The following is a 19846-nucleotide window of genomic DNA, read 5'->3' as shown; positions in this document are numbered from 1 at the left end:
CAACATAAGGACATGGACCTGTTGAAGTGAGTCTGGAGGAGGACCACAAAGATAATCCGAGGGCTGGAGCACCTCTCCTATGAAGACAGGCTGAGACACTTAGTGTTGTTCAGCCTGGAGAAAAGAAGGCTCTGGGGAGACCTTATAGTGTCCTTCCAGTAGCCGAAGGGCACCTACAAGAGGGCTCAAGAGGGACTTTTTACAAGGGCATGCAGTGATAGGACAAGGGGTAATGGCTTCAAACTGGAAGAGGGTAGATTTAGATTAGAGATTAGGAAAAAAAAATTCACTATGAGGGTTGTGAGGCACTGGAACAGGTTGCCCAGAGAAGTTGTGGAGACCCCATCCCTGGAGGTGTTGAAGGCCAGGCTGGATGGGGCTTTGAGCAATCTGGTCTAGTGGGAGGTGTCCCTGCCCATGGCAGAGTAGGTAGAACTGGATGATCTTTAAGGTCCTTTCTGACCTAAACCATTCTATGAAAATGCAATTCGCTCTCAAATAAACCACAAACCTGTTGAGAAAGTTAAAAACGCCTTCTGACCCTAAAGGAGGGTCACCTTCATTTGTCCTATGAAACTGTAGTGTTTCTGTATCCCTCTTCTGGCTACACCACAGCAAGCTTACAATATTTTCAGAAAGGAACAGAAACCAATTACCACCACCAGTATTGGGCTGCAGGTGGTCAGTATGGAAAGACACTACATATGACATTTTCCAAATCCATTTAAGCTAGAATACAAATGCCAGCTTAGTGATTTTAGCAGAGCAATGGTGACAGTGCAGTGAAGCAAATACAGCACTGAACTAAGTTCTTTAGAACTGAGTAACCAAATTAGCTGTGCCATAACATAGATTTCTTGGCATCCCACAAAAAAGAGAGAAATATTCTGCCAGTGTGTCAGGAAGAATTATCTGAGCAGCTAAAAAGGAAAACACTGCCACAAGGTATCTGAACCAGATTAAAGGCCCATATTACAAATGGAAAACTCCAATCCTGAAGAGGCTACAGTGAAATACAAAGTCTGATTTTTACAAGTAAACGATCATTCATAATGTAATAACTGTTCGCATTTGGCTTCGGTAGTTTTAAATCAAAGTTTCTGCAGATATGGTAAAGTTAAATAAACTTCTAAATCTACAGGCTAACCACGACGATTTAATGCTACAAGATAATAAATACACAATTTTTATTTCACTGCATGTAAAACAGTCATACTGTATTATAAAATTGTAACCGACCTCCTTGAGGTGCACTGCAAAGAAGCCATCATTTTGGGAGCTCATGGATACTTTGGTAACATCTCCCAGTGGAACCTCTGACTTTATATTCCCAGATTTTTGATCCGCAAGAAGAACGTTATTTTTGGTTAATAAGAAAATCCTGGATGTAGCCTGTGAAAATACAAAAATGCAAACCATTGTCTACACAAAGAGAGCACTGGTCTTTATTGAGCACCGACTAAGACTATGAGCAGTTCATAGAGTTAATAAGCCTGGCCCACATTAGCAAACACGAACATTTGATGTTCAGTAAAAGCTGCAGATCAGTTAAAATCAGGTCAAATTCATTTATGTGTCTAATTATAGATTGAGAAGCTTAGCTCATTTTGGCACATATGCTTAGATATAAACAGTTCCTTTAATTACCAGCTTACAGTTATAAAATTCAGAAAGTGAAAGTCAGAACTATGTAAATGAGGATAACCTCATTTCTCATCCTCTGTCAATCCTCAGGAAAACCAATGTACCTTTTCAGTGATAGCTAATTCAGGACTACGGTTCACTATTTACTGTTATTCACCAAAACCATATTGCAGAACAACACAAATCTCGTAGGTATTTTCAGTGTTCTCCTCCCTTTTCAAATGACAAATACTTTTAAAGCATGAAAGTGTGTTCTTAAATTCATCTTAGAAAATAATAAGAAAGAAAAATGAGAACTTAATCTATATACAGCTTTTTCTCCTGTAAAATTTTAAAGAATAAAGTCTTAACTATTATAATTAAGAAGTAGCTGTCTTAAGCACATAGAACCATAGCTCATTATTCATATGTTGGGGTTTTTTTGCCTTGAGAGCTATAGCCTATGCAAGTACAGGAAAGATATTGTCTTCATTTAATTAGTTTCTTGTAAACCAGAAAATTAACTTGGCATCAACAACATGCAACCTAATTTCACTCCTACAAATGCAGAAATGACATCTACATCTGAGAAGCTGAGATCTACTACTTCTAATATTTAGAGAGATATGGTGAAAACAATTACATTTACTAAGGGAGGATAATACTTTCTGTTTTAATAAGTATAATTTAAATGCAAAACAAGTTCTGTCTTGGCAGATTAAAAAAGTACCCAGTATATTTAACGGCTTTATTCAAATGATACAAGAAACTTGTCTCTTCATTCCAAAAAGCTTTTGATATCAATCAGAAGACAGGCAAAGCTAGCAGAGTATGCCACTCACAATTTTAAAACATAATAAAATGTGATAATCAGGAGCTTGAATGACAACCTCGAACTACTTGAACAAGAACAATATTCTCTAAGTATTTATTTTCTTCAATTGGCAAATAGAAGATCTAAGTTTGGTACGGAGACTACATTTAGTTGTGAATCAATGCAGCCTGTTACCAGCTGATGAGATGCCATTTTTGTTTGGAAAAAGTCACTGAAAACTACAAACCCAAACAAGATTTTAATAGTCTTTACATAAATTTAAAATGGATGCTTAAAATCACCAGTTTACATAAATCCAACATTTTGAGTCTCACCCTTAAAAAGAAAAAAGGCATTTTTTTAAATACTCAGACTTAGCTGACAAAGTCCCCCTCTCAGTTTATTTATAACAAAAATGATCTACCCTAAAATGCCTAAAATGGCATTTTATTACCTTCCCATTAGCTCTATTGATCTTATTCACAACTTCCGCAATAATGATCTTTTCATCCACAGCATCTTTAAGTTTTTTGTACTTGGGGTTCTTGCTGATTTCCAAGTAAGCCCCTTGGAATGGCTGCCCAACACTGCCCAACAAAAAGACAAGAGAAACATGCGTTAAATATGAATTTCAGGGAAGAAGTAAACCTTCCAAAGACATGATGTTCTGCTTCAGGCTTTGGGGGGCCAGGAGATGCACCAAATACCATTTTCAATGCCTCTATACTGCCAGAAACTTCCTTAAGCTTTGATACACTGTCTGCCAGGGAGAGTCATGCAGTGTAATTGTCCTCCATCCTCTCAGAAGCTGAAAACTGCGGTCCCCCGAGCTCTGCCCTGAGACTCTTCAGGTCGGTACCTGTCTGCCAGGGAGAGTCATGCAGTGTGATTGTCCTCCATCCTCTCAACTGCGGCCCCCCGAGCTCTGCCCTGAGCCTCTTCAGGTCGGTATCAGTGGTCACTCAGTGTGGTGGTGTTGGCATCAATCTGTGCCATGCAGGCATACTACATCAGCTGAAAATACCTTGGGAATTGCTACAGAGTAGTGTGGATATATCTCAAAGGGAAAGAAGAAAGGAGGAGGAGGGGTAAGAAACGGTATGTGTATTAGACACAGAACCTTGTACACAATAGCACACATTAACAGTGATGGTGAATAAAGAAATTTATCACCAGAGACAGTAATAGGATTTTTTTTTGCCTTGCTCTGAAAACATTTTCCAATTAAACGGGCCAAATTGCTATAGGTATCAGACGTAAGTACATCCTTGCGTGTGCAATGAATTTTGACTTAAAATCACCCAATAACAGACTCTGTGAAAACAGAGGAAGTAAAACTTCAGTAGCACCAACACCTCTGCTCCTCAACAATATTTCAGACTGAAAGACAAGACTTGCCTTCAAGATCTGCTGTTGTTTGTTAAATGTGTACCAGCTCGTTGTCAAGACTTGTTGTGCCTGCAGATCCCCCCGTCTTTACACACCTCAGGGTTATACAGTAAGAACTTCGCTATCAGTTCAGAATTGGTGAATACAGTTGCTGCTTGCTTTGTTTGGAAGTCACTTTAACTAATCACTTTGATTAAATTACAGTCAAAGTACTAAATGCAAAGCTTTGCCAAGACTAGAGCCCAAGAGGAACCAATATATTATGTGTAATAGCACTACCTTTGTAATTGTATCTCTGTCACACAGGGAGATGGGAGAGAAAAGGAAGGGTACTGGTATTTTAGTAATCACAAGAAGTCCCTCTCTGTTCTTAAATAATTATATTACACACAGAAAATTAGCCCCATCCTATGAATTATTATCATACTAACTAATCAGAAACTTTATACAATAATTTCCTCCACCCTTAGGCCAATAAAAAAATCCAACAGGACCTAATCAGCTCTGAATACAAGGGAAAAAGAGATGGAAACATTTCTAAATGGGTGCAGAGTGCGGAAAGCATTCTAAATTTCTACCATGTTGGAGCTTTGGGTTTTTTGTTTTTATTAATTAGCATTATGAAACCATAGTCACCAAAACAGCAGATTCCCTGTGGACTTTGTCCCTAATCAAACGATGACGACTTACAAGCTAAAACTGAAATGAATCAAGTTACCCTCTATCACATATACCATGTAAGAATGTCTTGGATAAAAGTAACTCAGATATATATTTTGCTCTATAATATTTCATTGTTCAGTCTTGGTGTAAAAAGTACCAAACCAGGGATATAAATAAAATTCCTTCTTTCCTACTGATCAGATGTATACTGACTCAAAGCAAAAAAACCTACTTGCTCCTAGAAAAGTCCAAAGGCAGCATCTTTCTCTTTTCCCAGCAGTATAAAAAAAAAAAAAAAGACATCCCAAAGCAAATAAGGAACAAAACACAAGCTAACACACACAGCCATTAAATAAGTGATCTACTGAAGGGAAGAAGGGAAGAAAGAGAAATATATACTGAGCCCATTACAGGAAAAAAGGAAATGGCTCAATCAAAAATGAAACAAAACAAAACCAATAAAACACACAAACAACCAAGCAGAGCTTGTCCATGCATGGAACTGCTCTCATCAACTCTTGCAGATTCCTGTTCCACCCTCTACTGAACCTTGCTTCTCACTTTACCGTGCCTTGTTCCTGCTCAGCTCAAACTATTGCTTCTAAAAGAAAAAATCTCTTGGGATAGACAAGACCTTTGTTTCCAAGAAAACCACAATTTCTAACCTCATATTCACTTAAAAAGTTCAATTCAACTTCTTTCAAGAACATCAGATCTCTGTTTTGCAGTTTTATCGCATGCATTAAAAAAAAAAAGCATTCCTTAAGCAAAATCAGATATTACTGCACTTTATTAAGTAACGTTAGCTCTGCAGACAGCAATGACAAGAATTTACCAGTTTTTAAGAACTCAATCATCTGAGAAACCAAAAAGCTTATATGCAGAGATTTCACGTTTAAAAAGTCTCCGATTATTAAAAAAAAAGGTTCTAAAATGGAAATAGACTTCTAAGCACTTTTTTTTTTTAGTATCCTTTAAAAAAAGAATAAAATCAATGTATCTAACTCTTAAATTAGCCAGTCTTCACATTAGAGCATTATGCTGAACATACTAAGTTTGAAAATAGGAGAGCTCCCTGGCACACCTCATCTGAGAGCAACATTGTCACTTGCAGCCTTTCAGTTCCACTCTACATTTATCGGTTGCGGGAACCAGCGTGATGGAAACTAGGGGAAAGGGTGAGAGTTACTCCCTTCTACAAGTTCTCCAAATTTTTACGATGTGAACAGGTCATGAGGGGTTAGAACAACAAAACATCATGGCTTCTGGACAGAAGTGCTCAGTATTAACGGATTGCAACATGGATGGACTGCAACAACATCTAAGTTAGAAGCAAACTAAGGTCCATTTCCAGGATTGTAAAGTAAAATGATGGAGGGACATTGTAAAACAAGGAAAATGCACTTTCCCACTTAAGATAAAATTAAAATCTTACTTAGTTTCCTAAATCTGTGTAAGGATACTGAATTTATTGTATACTAAAAGCAGCAGAATAAGTCATTACCTGGCTGGATATAAAGCCTTCTTGTCCTTGAAAAGTTCACTTGCTTCCAGTTTTTCTTCATATATAAGCTTCTGCTGATCTGTGAACTGGTCTCTGTACTTTTTACACTAGAAAACATGATATATTAAACAAACCAAAAAATTATCCTTCCAAATCTGATTTGAAGCAGCAGCACCACAGACTAATGTTTGCTTATTGCTCAATGTGCACATTCTTTGTATGCTTCTTAAGTGACTCAGCTCCATCCTACATGCCACCATAGCACAGTAACAAACAGCAGAGGTGTTTTTCTCCTCGCTCATTTTAGATACTTCTGAATTACACCAAAAACAATCTCTAAAATATATCATTTAAGCATGCTGCATTTGAACACGAGTTTAACCTATCAGATACCAGTCACTGGGAGACTGTGCTAAAAAGGTTCACAGAAACATACATAGTTCCAGGATTGCGGAAGTTTATGTAAAAACAGACAGAAAGAACAAGATATAGCTGAGAGGATGAATTTTGCAGAAACAAAAACCGTTCCTTGACAATTCACAGCAGCCGTAGCCCACAAGATCAGTAAAACGTCTCATCAGCACTTACACAGATTTTCGCCCTTCTCTCCATCCAAAGATCCAAAACAAATTTCAGCTAACTGCAGTTCATAAGTAAAAAATTCCACCCGATACTTCCAATGTTGGTTTAAGAGCTAATCCCAGTCCTGGCCATGGACACGAGTATTATAAGCTACCAATTAACAAGCAACAGGCATACTGCTTTACTATTAAGTTAAAAGCTGATGGCAGGAAGCAATCCTCTCTCCGTAGCCCCAGAAGGGAGTAGGCAGGAGAGTTATACCCCTTGCAGGCCAGAGACAATGATCAAAAGACACACTTCTTCCAAAGAAGTAAAATATCCTGTCTGGAATGGGAAGAAATACATCCTAAAAATAGGCTCTTTATGAACAACACAAAACTACTGAAAATTGTAGGATGAAGTTCTGTACAGACTGGACCAGAATATGTCCTACCCTCCACAAATGGAAAATCCTCTTTAGTTCCTTGTGAGTTGAATCCAAGAAAAGGTAAGGTCTCACTGGCCAGTTTTTATCTATTGGTGATAAGGAAGGCATCTTATTCTTCATTTCCAGGAAGTATTTTTGCATCTGTGATGAAATTGAAGCAAGATGTTTTATTAATGTTCAAATACCAGACTTATTGAAATAAGCAAGGAAAAGCAGATCCTCTGTGATTAAAAGCACAGTTACCAAACTGCAACTCTCAGCTTTCATAAACCTGAATATGCATCTAAAAAGGCCGGTATATAGAGAAATGTAGATTTAGCTATTATACAAGTGTGGCTAATAGTTAGTACCACTCCCACACCTTCAAAACACTATAACTGTCCTTTTTTTACAGTATCAGAATATTTAAGTTGTCAATTTTCCATATGCTTAGCTTGGACATTTCCTTAAAAAGACCATCAAGGCCATAATACAGCTGTTACTTTTGCTACAAAACAAAAATTTTAAACACAGAAAATGTGCATGAGCTTTTTACAAATATATACATACAAGTCTCTGAAGGGTAAATTCATAAATTTTTCTTCCCGCATTGGCTCTGAAGAATTTCCTGTACTCTCTACGGACCTGAAAAGTGAAACAAACCCTCAAAGTGAATACAAAGAATGAATTTGTTTGCACAGGTACTTTTTTTATAAAGCTCTATGGCAGAAAATACTAGAAAAAAAAAAGCATACAAACATGCAAAGTGTTCCCTGAAATAGGAACACTAACTGGGTACACTTAAAATATGTGAACCAGACCGTGGACCAAGAGGTCAGAAAGTTACCTCGGATGACCTGAGTACAGTCATTTGCAAATTAAACAGAGAATTCAAAATACTTTCGTCTGAAAAGGCAAGCTATTCAAATATTGTTGAATTCACAGCATGAGTCTTTTTTCATAGGCTTTTGCGTAAAGTTGGATTGAAAAAGTGTGGTATATTCAGTGATACATATTTTATTGTGTCTGAAGTGACACTGAACTGATGTTAATTACATAGTTAACTGACAAACTATTTCCAATTTTTCTCCTTTAAGATTCTTAATACACAGAATTTCCTCTGATAAAAAAGGGATTTTTTTTTCCACAGCAGACTTATGCATGAAAAAACTCTTTTAATACAAGCAGTCTTCCTTCCAGAAGGAAAATAAAATTTAGCTGCTTGATAAGAGCAGAGAATCAACACAAGGGTTGCTTAATGTCAGCAAGCTTGATATTTGCTCCTAAAATTTATTTTAAAAACTATAAAAACAATAAAATAGTTATCATTGAGAACCACTTTTGCAGGTGATACTGATTTTTTTATACATCCTTGTAAATGCAACTTTCAGAGAACTTGTTTTCCCCTTGGTATTTCTACCAGTGCTAATTAGCATAACATCTAAATTCCCCCCCTCAGAAAACCCAATCTGAGAGAGAGCACAACCGGTTTGCAGTTTTATGTGAACCATGCTCCCATCAAGTTAACCGAAACACCCCCTAATTATTATTTTTTTTTTTTTTTCTTCAAATTTTGGCACAGCCCGCACCACACCTGTTAAAAGTTTTGAGCAAAAACCAGGGAAAACATCGTGGCTTTGCATAATTTACCCCAGAGCAAATTTAGTGGTTTTAGCTAACTTGCTATGTGTTGCTGAGTTCACTGTAACCAGAAAATAAAGGGAAACCCATAGAGGAAAAACCTACATCAACTTATAAGAAAAAGCTCGCTTGGTTTACGCTGGCACACCTTCTGCCCCATATTGAGTGTCATGCATTTTAAGATAAGCCAGCATTTTGAAAGCGAGAATCTGTCACCATTCTGGGATTAAAAAGCCCCCACAGATAAATGGGGTTTGCTTAATTACACATTAAGATGCATCAACAGAACTGACAGCATTCAGCTGTCTTCATTCAATGCAAATACAGTACATAATTTTTTCTTCCTCACTTCATAAGAAAAATTATTAGAGTTCTTATTCACCGATTTTCTGTAAGGTTTAGTGCTTTATAATTAGTGTACATCCTTCATTTATTAGTCAGGGATGGAAATTAACGCACTCAAAGCCACTCCAACCAAAATTATCCCAAATCTCACCATGTTCTCATAGACTCTCTTTAATGATGTTGCCTTATATTATTCTTCCTGAGCTGCAAGGTGTGCAAATTAATTTGGAACAAAGGGACTAATACACACCCACACATCCCATTGGCGCTGCAGGGAAGCTGCAAAGCAAGCTCTGAGAAATGCAAGCCATTCCAGAAAAGCCTAAATCTGGAAAGTACCACAAATGCTATTAAAATCTACTTATCACACAATCAAAAAAAAAAAAAAAAAAAAAAAAAAAGACTCAAGAATTAATTGTTTAATCTTGATCACTTGTATCAACTTTTAATCTTCACCTTCATATGTCATGGGTAAAAATACTTTGCCATCAGACAAATGAGAATCGCCTGTGGTAACAGTGGTATATTGGAACCACAGCTTATGTTCTTATTCAGAAAAATTCCAGGTGAGACAGAATTGTTGCTTATGCTATTTAAAAAATACATTGAAAAACCACACCACAGGCAGGCAGAAACATACTCCTGCTGTAATGTGCCTTAAAGGTTTTGGATTCATCAGTTTTCATTTAAATGACGCTGTTTGATATAAAACAGCCTCTGAGTTCTCACGCGGGACATGTTCTCGTTTTAAAATCATAGAAACAGACCCACTTTTGCAGTAGTACCGCAAGTGTGATTCTGATCTGCAGAACGACTTCTTAAAATGGCTCCTTTGTATTTCCAGCTCTGGCTTCCACGCATGTATTGTAATGGATTTTTTCATATACATTCTATATATATTATATATTATTATATGCTTTGTAACTATTTTTCCCATTTCATCATTGTTAGAATAAGAATGAGAATATGACAGCTGGACTTTACTCTGCATTATCAAGAAATTGTTGCCTTTTAGACTTCTGTAGTCTGCAACTTCCCTATTAGCAAAAGTGACCCCCAGCCAAACAAAACTGATTTAGATTTCCAGTTCTTCAGGACTGCATCTGTAAAGCTATGTTTGAAAACTGTATGACATAAATCATTTGGGAACAGACCTGAAACATCTCAAGATGCCATTTTCATAGTCAATTTACAGAACAGAACTACATTTTTCCAGATTACAAATGTGTTTTCTTTTGCCAACCAGTCCTTGAAAGCAAGGGACAAAACCCAAAAGACTCTTGTACATCTCCATTTTTCCGGGAATTCATGGCTGCCACAAGCCATAGGTAACTGCATGCAATGGCATGCCCTAAAAAGGCTTGATGGAAGTGACAGGACATTATTAGCTTTACACCATGCCCTTGACACTGTGGTCAGGGGTCTAATCTGAGCAGCAGTGACAGTCAAACAGCTCCGCTCTACTTCCCATTCAAACAAGCAGAGGTTACAATAAGAAAATACACGCTTGTAATCTTTCTGGGTAGGATCTTTGCCAACGCAGGTCAAGTTTTGAAGTCAACAACCTTAATAGGGTCCCTTTAATCTAACATTTGTCTTTAACTTGAGAACTTGAATTCCTGATATGACAAAAAACCACCTGATGCCTAAATACTGCTGTAAATGAGGCATTTTCAGCTTATGAATCGTGAAAGCCCATGACAAAATTAAGCAATGTAATTCCATGTAAAAATCATCCCTACTAGCGAGCCCACACAACCGCTTGTTTATTAAGTGTTAGTGAGATGCCACGCTTTATTGAGTTCATGTTGACAGACGGGAGTGTTTGAGAAAGTACCTTCAGTCCAAGCCAGTAAGCCCAAATGACTGCAACAGCATGCTTACGCCTAGCCTCCTCCTTCAAGCGTTTCAATTCCCTTCGAGCCTAAAAGGTTTAGATAGTGAACAAAAGAGACAGCCCGATGCAGGTAGCACAATGACCAGGAAAAGGCTTCTCCCAAACAGAACAGCCAACTTACAATCAAGATATAGAAAGATGAAAGAACAGCGTTTAACCTTTAAAACCCAGCATGTCTGTGAGAACCGGGGTGAAGCCACACAGGGAGGCCAAAAGGCTCCACTGTTGCTTAAGGGGCATGTACAGATAAGAATTTTGTCGGCCCCAGTATTCGCTATCAGTGTTTCCATCTTCTCTTCTGTGCAGACCTCGCAATCAGTGGTAAGTACCTCGTAACTTGATTCTAATGGAGAATTTTGCCTGCAGTTGTATGGTCAAAACGATGCGTATGAAAATCAAGACTTACTAAAATCTCACTATCTAGTCATTTTTTCCACTGGCAAGTGCCTGGGCAGAACAGAATCACCTCTGAAACTATGTATGTCACGATGAATTACCGGCACTGTACGGAGGGCTTTTGTTCTGGAAGTTATTTTTATGTTTTGATCTTTGTGTACTTTAAAAAAAAAAATCTTCAGCCTGGTAAATTATGCCTGTCTTTCTGGAATGAAGGGGTAAACTCCCCCAAACCTAGTGCCTTCCTCATGTATAAAGAGATAGGCACCTACCTAATTTCATCAGTCCCTCCCATTTTAGGAAAGCAATTTGCAAAGTATTCTAAACACAAAGGCATGTGTGGGCAACTTAACAGAATCTCACATTTTCGGAGATACCAGTACATTTGTTATTCAGTTATCTGATGATAAAAGTCAAGTAAAACAAAGAGTTCCAGCATTATAGGATCAGGAGCTCTAGCGATATATTTGCAGTTGTCAAGTTATATGCTGTCAAACAGACTTGTGCAACAGCAGTTCCAGCCTGTGCCAGTTACGCTTTTCTGATATAGCTAGAAAGGTTAATTTGCATTAGATGCAGGCTCTCATAAAGAATATGTTTTCACTCATCTGCTTGGCACAAAAGCAGCTACTATACAGCGCTGTAAAAACAAGGACTCTGCAAAGCAAAATATTAGTCTGTCTTGTGAAAAGGAAGGAAACTGAATACTTGAGGTTTATAGCTTTTCTTTTTTTTTTTTTTTGTAAAGCAAGAAATCTCTGAAGATAACTTTCAGAAGCTTTTGGTTTAAATATTCCCCTGGGAAAAGATAAAATATCACACCAATAACAAGTTTTATCTTTTATCAGATACTGTAATTCTTTTTCTAGTCTTAGTTCAATTTAGATTATTATCTTTAGAGTTATATATATAATTATATTTAGATTATTTATATCTAAGGAATAAGGAGGCAATTTTACATGAAATTCCTGTGACCCAATTGATAAAAATAGCTACTAAAACATGTTAAAGTTATCCAAATCTACTAGATATTTAAATGAGGAGCTCTAACACAGTTGACACTAGTGCATTGCTTTCTGGATGTGTCCTTTTTAATCCTAAAGAACATCTTAAAAACCTTTAAAAATCCAGGAAAGTACATTTCACTTCTGCAGTATGGAGCAATTTCGGGGGTGAAAGGAACTCTGGTTAAAAATAAAATAAGTTATCAATGTATTGCACTTAAATATAGAGGAAACTGTGTGTCTGTCAAACTGTATAGCTACCTAAATATCAAGCTAGAACTGAAAAGATGCAAAGTCTCTCAAGTATGAGGGAAATACTGTACATGTTTGTTTCAATTCCCAAGGCTGCCATTTCAGTAGAAATCTAATAGATTTATGTCAAAATAGCAAAGGTCAAACTCAGCATTATACTCCAGATGTAATTTGAGCACATTTCTCCATCTAGTTGGCAAGGTGTTCTGAGAACACCTCTCACCCCCCTGCAACCTAAATAATAACTGGAAGATGTTTTTAACTTAATGTATTTACTGAATGTAGTTTTCAACTGCGTTACGAATTTATTAATTGAAACTACTAAATTTTTGACCTCTAGTGAACAGCATTTCAAATGTTCACATAACCCACAACTGCAGGCTGGGGATTAGCAAGAATCTTTCAGTGGGACTTTGCTTCTGAAAACAAACAGCTGATGCTGGAATTCCTGGGATTTTTCTAGGGCTGTAAGTTTAGAATTGCAAACTAACATCATTTTCTGCTAAAAGATCAGGTCATAAAACCGTGATTTACTTGTACTTACTGAAATTTTCTTAACTGGTTCAAATCACAGCCAGAGAATCAATTAAACCAATTAAAACCAAAATTTAGTAAAACTAAATAGCATTGGTTTGACCTTGTAAATGAAGACTGTCCAAGGTACAGCATATACAGCCTGGTGAAAATCTCTTAGTGGATCACTAATAGTGTCACTGAAAGCACTTGTTAGGGGAGAAAAAAAAAACCACACACCAAAAACCCCCAACCTTCTCTCCCCCCACAAACCATGCTTTGCATATTTAAATGGCGTTAAATGCGTTTGCTAATTTGAGAACACTGTAGTCTAGTCATTTTTAATCTAGTCTAATGGCTTGTTAGTGCAAATCACTACTTGGTTGCCATGCAAAGAATTTCCTACTCTACAAAAAAACTGACATACAGAATGTTGTCAGATTTATTAAGTGTGGCATGAATGGAAATGGAAGGAATCAATGATCATGCTCTATTATTTTAAAGTCAATTGTATTAGTCATTAATTCTCACTATTTACTACTGATTAAATGTTGATGTTGTTGGGTAATGAAGGGGGGCACGTGATATGTGCATGAAGTACCTTATATCCAAGCCAGTAAGCCCAAATAACAGCAATAGCATGTTTATTTCTAGCCTCCTCCTTCAGCCGTCTCAGTTCCCTTCGCGCCTGTGATGCATTTGAAAATGGGATATAGAAAAGCTTAGGAAAGAAAAGGTTACTGCAAGTTCCCGATGGTGCAGGAAAGAAAGAAAGAAACCATTCACTACAAAGAGCAAATATTAAAGCGTGCCCCAGCTTCCCAGACTGCACCAGCTAAAACATGTTAGCAGCAAAGAGAAACATAAAAATCGGTAATTTAAGCCACTGAAAATATTCACAGATAACTTTACCCTGAAGGGCCTTCTTCATTCTATGTAGAGACAATTATGCGCACAATTTGTTGCCATTTTCTTACCTGGGTACCATGCCAATAAGCAGCAATTATTGTGGCAGCCTCATTACAACGCTTCTGGTGCTTAAGTTCCCGAAGAAGTTTCCGAGCCTGTAAATGATTGAAGACATTACTTTATTTGAATAAGTAACTATAATTTCTTAATTATTTTAAACTAAGGCACTGTAACCTGTAAATCTAGGCAAAACCAAAACACAATGCCTCACAATTCCTAAGCAAATAGATTCATAAATGCTATGCAGCCTAACATTTGCTGTTCCAGGAAGGATTCTGTGCACAAGTGGGCACAAGTGATCTTGGGACCGCCAGTTCAGGGAATCTTAGTTCAATTTTCAGTTTTCTCCCAGATTTGCAGCATCACCTGAGATATCGATATGTCTGTCTATACAACGGCAACAATATTTTTCCTCCACATTGCATTTGACTGCAATAAAGAATAAATCACAAGTAAATTGCCTGGCTTTAGGTCATACTTAAGGCTGCTCTCACACCAGGCTTTTATCCATGGCAGTGCTACTGGAAAAGAGCATGTTCTTCAATGAGAAACAGAAAACTCAAGATGAGATGATGCTTTTACCCAGTTTTCTTCAAATAACACTTATGGGAAAAGACAGCACATCAATAGTTAGACTGAAAGGATATTTTTAACTAATATAAACAAAATAATAAATACAAAGTGTTTCTTAGGGGCAGAAGACACCTCAAGGATAACCCAGTAGTTTAGTGTGGTCCCAGCCTTCCACTTGCACTATTTGCAGGGTTTTGGAGCCCAGGCTACAAGCAGATATCCCAAACTCGCCTCTTTTGTAGCAAACATGAGCGTTTAACAACGGCCACGGCACAGCTACAGCTCAATGGACAGGAGGCATGAAAGTCAGGAGGCTCAGTGCACCTGAAATGTGTTTTCTGACCTGCTCCTTTCCTCGCCATGCAGATACAGCCACAGCAACAGGAAACTCACCTTCCATCCTCTGATGTAGGACTGTACTATAATAGCCGAACTCTTTATCTTCTGATACTTCTTTTGTTGCTGTATTGGAAATAAATATGTGATGCTTAGAACAGAATATTGCAACTGTAAAATATTGTATAATAAAACTTTCATTACTAACATTTGAAAACATAATTAAGGATACAAGCACTAAATGTAAAAAGTGAACAAATTTTGACCAAGAAGATCAGAGTGCAGATTTTGTGTTCAACTTAAGGGGAAACAAAGCACATGAACAATGCTGCATGGACAATGTCACTCTCTGTTTACAGAAACACTAAGTTCGTGGTCAGCAGCACAAAAGTGAAGTGGATTAAATACTAGCAGTAACAGCTTTATTTGTCTTTCCCACCAACAGAGTAGCATAAAAACCATCACAAATGCTCAGGTCTGTTGGCTAAGCTTTTTACCACCTTTTTAAAAGACTTGTGCTGTTCATATTACCCGCAGTCCCTTTATAATACCAAATGCTGATGATAACTTAGGAATAGGGAAAAAACCCCATGGATTCCTGAATGACATGCTGGAGTATTATCCAAGTATGCCAGTTTGAACAATAAACTTCCTGGACAGCTGAGCACTTTCCTTCTAAAAAGCTCAATTCTCCAGTAGACCAGTGGTTAGTATAATACTAAGTGAACAACAGTTGATGGACTTTGCAACACGGCTTTTAGACTTCACACTCAGCCCACTCAATTACAGTGAATATCTCTATGAGCGAGCTAGACAGAGTTCCCTCTAGGCCACATCAAGGGCACATTCATGCCATGAATGATGTCTGCCATGCCTGGTGAAGGAACAGACAGACGAGTATCCTTAGCCAAGCCTCCAGCACAAGTTGTTGTCAAAAAGCTTTGTTCATGGAAGGGATACACATTCCTTATGAAACCTTTCAAATCACAGTGCCTAATAGTCATGTTGGGTTAGGAGAACGGTGCCCTCCAACTACATGAAGAGGCTGAGGAAATCTCTCTATCGCCACCAGTACGTAATTCTGAGGGTCTTGCTATGACTTCATCCTGCATTCAAAGACAATTGCTGCCTTGTTTCACCAGTGAACCAATAAAGGTCTACAGTTAAGAAATTCACAATGATGTGAATTTGGTCACATATTTGTTTTCATTTCTTTATATTAAAAGTTGTGCCAATCTAGCTGTGGTAACTCCATTTTTAATTCATTAAGCTTGTATGAAATCATAATGAAGCCATATGGGCACAATGCAACTCTGTAATGTTGCCGTTAGCAGAAATGGTGCATTCAATCACAGAAGTTAAGAGAGAAGAGTTTTTACAGTGAAAATGTATTTATTGATACTTTTTCCAAATTATCCATACTTCTCTCTAATTATCCAAACACTACTGGCTTTCAAGGCGATAAACAGAAGTGCTTGTCAACTGAAAAACAGTGATTGTCAATTCTACAACTTGCAGCTTAAGAAGATGCTTTCTTTCCACATCATGTATTTTATCAAGCTTCCTGATATGAACACAACAACAAAATGCAGCTGAGATGTTTAAGAATTGTTTCTAAACTTAAGAACACTAATCTTAAATCATTTAAGTCAATGCCATTTACTAACTGATGAAAATACATGAGAGTCATATAACAGTACTGTTCAGTTCATGACACAGAATACCCCATTTACAAACGGATCTGAAACGGTCTTAGAATTGTATCAATAACAACTACTGAACTACGAGTCTTATGAGCTATAATTAAAATAAACCCCTGGGATCCTCCCAAGCAGCATTCTTGAGCTTCAAATGCAAAGGTTCCAAATAAGGCAAAAATACAAAAAAGCCTTAGGAATGCTTGAATTCCACAGAGTTGCACATGTATATTACCGAACACTTTTTACACATTAACCATAGATTTTGGGAGCACTCCCAGCTGGGCCACAAAATCCTGCTCTCCCACAACTACAAGGCTCTGGTGAGCTTTTGAATTATTTAAGCACAAAGTAAATATTTAATAGTGGTCTAAATTTTCTTTTATTCACATTTTCAGTACTTAAACACTAGCATAAAACTGAATTCTTTCAACAATTCTCCATACATATCAAGGAAAAGTATCATATGAGGGTTATGTGAAATATCATATCAAGGTTATACACAAAAACATATTAAACAATAAAAAGAACCCCCCATTTAGTAAGGATATTATCTTACTGCGTATCTCCTGTACCAGGAAGCAATCACGATCTGGCTTTTTTTCATCAACAAGAAGCGTGTGCGGCACTTCCAACCTCTATAAATCTTCTCAATTAGAGTAGCCAAGTCCTCCAACCGCTGCTTTCTCAGATCTTCTAGTTTGAAGAGCTGGGTGTGATGTTTTTTAGGGTTTTGTTAGACGTTGGAAGAAAAACGGTAGGAAAGAAAAGACCAAAAAACCCATAAGCACAGGTATTGTAAGAGAAATCTCTCCTTTATTCAAGTCCCCCCTTCAGGCCTTTTGGGTTATTCATCTTCAGACCTGTAGGCAGATACCTCAACAGGGTTCGTGGCAGATACATTGCCACAAGTTGGTGCATGAAAATTACATTAAATTCAGGCTCACAGCTATTGTAGAGTCTTGATTCACACCAATTTTAATGGGTCTAACATTAGAAAGTGCCTTTTTTAATGCTATATTCCACAGCAATATATCAAAGCACTGTACCTAGAAAAATCTGTAGTAACCAGCTAGTGAATTATGCAGTTTCTAACAGGCTCTCCTCATGAAAGATGGCTTGATTTTGCAGGGGAAGACATTTTTCACTTACCGTTCTTGGGTTGCGGATGAATATCTTTGATCTACCAAATGAAAATTCTTCTTCAGGGATTTCCAATTCATTAAACAGTACCTCTACTCCAGCCCTAATAAGAAGTAAATGAGCTTAACAAACATGACCCCCAGCTCTAAGACTTCTTACTTTACATATTCACAGATTAATTTATGGAAAGTATATGAAAGCGTATTTTAAATTATTAAATAGTGCTTGACATAAGAAGATTGAAAACCTAACTCATTTACTCACTGGTTATTTAGCTAAAGGGAAGAATAATCACTGTAAAGATTCAGAGTAATTTGATGAAAAAAGAGCAATTTTTATTTAATATCAGCAATGGCCTCTTTTTTCCTCTTACATCTATAATGATTTTACTTCTTTAAAAAAAGGAAGGGCTCTCACAATAACGTCAAAATGTGAAACTAAGACTGACAAGTTTGACAAATGCTAATGCTCCACACTCCACCAACTGCATTTTATAAATGTCAAGAGAAAAGAGAGGAATTGCACAGAACTTTGTGAGGACTGTAACAATGCTATTGTTATCAATACTGCACTTCCACCATTATCTCCATAACCTAAAGATTTAAATTGTAACTAAAGATATTAATCTATTATGAAAGAAACTTAAATCATGCTATTGGTGGCCACATGTAAAAAGAATTAAGAGAAGCTCATTTGCCTACCCAAGACTTCATCTGTAAAAATGCATGTGAATAATATGCAATTTAAAATTACGTATTTAATACAATTGATTTGCAAGAGGTACTATCTCATAGTTGTTCACAAATTTCTATGTAAGTTTTTTCTTGAAAAGACAGAGGAAGATTGCTTGACTGTCTACAAAGAAATAGGTGTTGCTACACTTTGAGTTGGTTATTAAAAACAAGCATCATTCTGATCATTCCAGACATCCTCCTTATTTTGATTCCACTCCAGTCACTCAGTCTCTCCCTCTGCCTTTCTTTCAGGCCCATATCAGTAAAGGCTGCAATATAGTCTAAAAACAAGATGCTCTCCTTGCTCACATACAAATTTTTTTCCATTAGTAGATTAGTTCATTACTAGAATCATCTCCTTTGCCAAGGAACTGTAATTTTCAGCCTACTGAAAAGTATAGGTTTCCCAGTGAACGAACTCATCCAAAAAGATACTAAGGAACAACATACAAGTAAAACACCTGAGCCACACTGGCTTAGTTTTTAATTTACTTTTAAAATACTTGAAAGTTCATTAAATTAAAAACAAACAAACAAACAAAAAAATCAGAACATGTGGAAGATAGTAATTTCAATCATTGGAACAGGACAGGTAAGAATACTGATGTTTTCCTACCTGGCTGGCCCTCTCCAGTGGGGCCACGTCTGCTTACACAGCATTTTGTACCTTTCCAGGCAAGGCTCGTACGCCTGCCTGAATGCATAACCTGCCCTTCTGACCCGGACGTTCTCCAGAAGACCAAGGTAGCGGATCTGGTGGCACACCAGGGCGTCATTGAAAACGTGTGCAGCCTTTTTGTCATTGGGTTTGATGCACCTGGAGAGGGAAACAAACAGGGATACTTGTTTGCAGCACTCTACGTGTCAACGACTATTATTGTGAGTTTATACCATAGATTTCAATAGTTTCTCCTTGGATAAAAAGATATTCTCTTTTTTTTCTTAATTTCGCCAAACATAAATTCACCAAAGCTCTGTCACAGGGTAATTTACCTAATGTAGTTTGGATTTTTTGTCTGAAGATTTTTCATCAGGGTAGCAACCGAAGCCTTGAACTGTGAACCTGCCGTCGGTGGTCTCTTTAGATTGATCTTAGCGGGATTACCTTCTGGGAACAACGCTTTAGTAAGAGAGTGACTGGCCTTCCACATGGCCTGGGAGAGGTCACGGTACAGAAGATCATTATTTTTGTCAACAAATCCTTCCACCTGGTACATAACCTGAACAATACAGAAGAGTCTCATCAGAGCATGTTTTGAACTATAACACAGGCCAATTCAAAACTGAACCAAGAAATTGATTTCTCCTCCTTTCTCACTATCCAAAACAAACTAAAGACATTTCAGCTTTCCTTTTAAATTTGAC

General features: G+C 37.3%; 1 protein-coding gene across 2 annotated transcripts in view; it reads right to left on the bottom strand.

The window, feature by feature from the left end:
• The window catches only part of MYO1B (myosin IB), a 97950-nt gene that overhangs the window by 4366 nt on the left and 73738 nt on the right, over positions 1-19846 (bottom strand). Inside the window, exons 16-28 of one of the 2 annotated variants that reach the window (XM_009890148.1) lie at positions 19475-19701; positions 19098-19298; positions 17757-17850; positions 17164-17313; positions 14965-15033; positions 14007-14093; positions 13631-13717; positions 10805-10891; positions 7552-7626; positions 7009-7143; positions 5994-6100; positions 2892-3024; positions 1240-1392 (exon numbers count right to left, since the gene is read on the bottom strand). In XM_009890148.1, coding sequence (XP_009888450.1) covers positions 1240-1392; positions 2892-3024; positions 5994-6100; positions 7009-7143; positions 7552-7626; positions 10805-10891; positions 13631-13717; positions 14007-14093; positions 14965-15033; positions 17164-17313; positions 17757-17850; positions 19098-19298; positions 19475-19701 — 1605 coding nt within the window. The remainder of the gene's footprint in view (positions 1-1239; positions 1393-2891; positions 3025-5993; positions 6101-7008; positions 7144-7551; positions 7627-10804; positions 10892-13630; positions 13718-14006; positions 14094-14964; positions 15034-17163; positions 17314-17756; positions 17851-19097; positions 19299-19474; positions 19702-19846) is intronic. The other variant, XM_009890149.1, reaches the window with a different exon arrangement.

The sequence above is a fragment of the Charadrius vociferus genome, unplaced genomic scaffold, assembly GCF_000708025.1.
Source record: "Charadrius vociferus isolate BGI_N301 unplaced genomic scaffold, ASM70802v2 scaffold147, whole genome shotgun sequence".
NCBI lineage: Eukaryota > Metazoa > Chordata > Aves > Charadriiformes > Charadriidae > Charadrius > Charadrius vociferus.
This window is presented reverse-complemented; position numbering and strand designations above follow the sequence as displayed.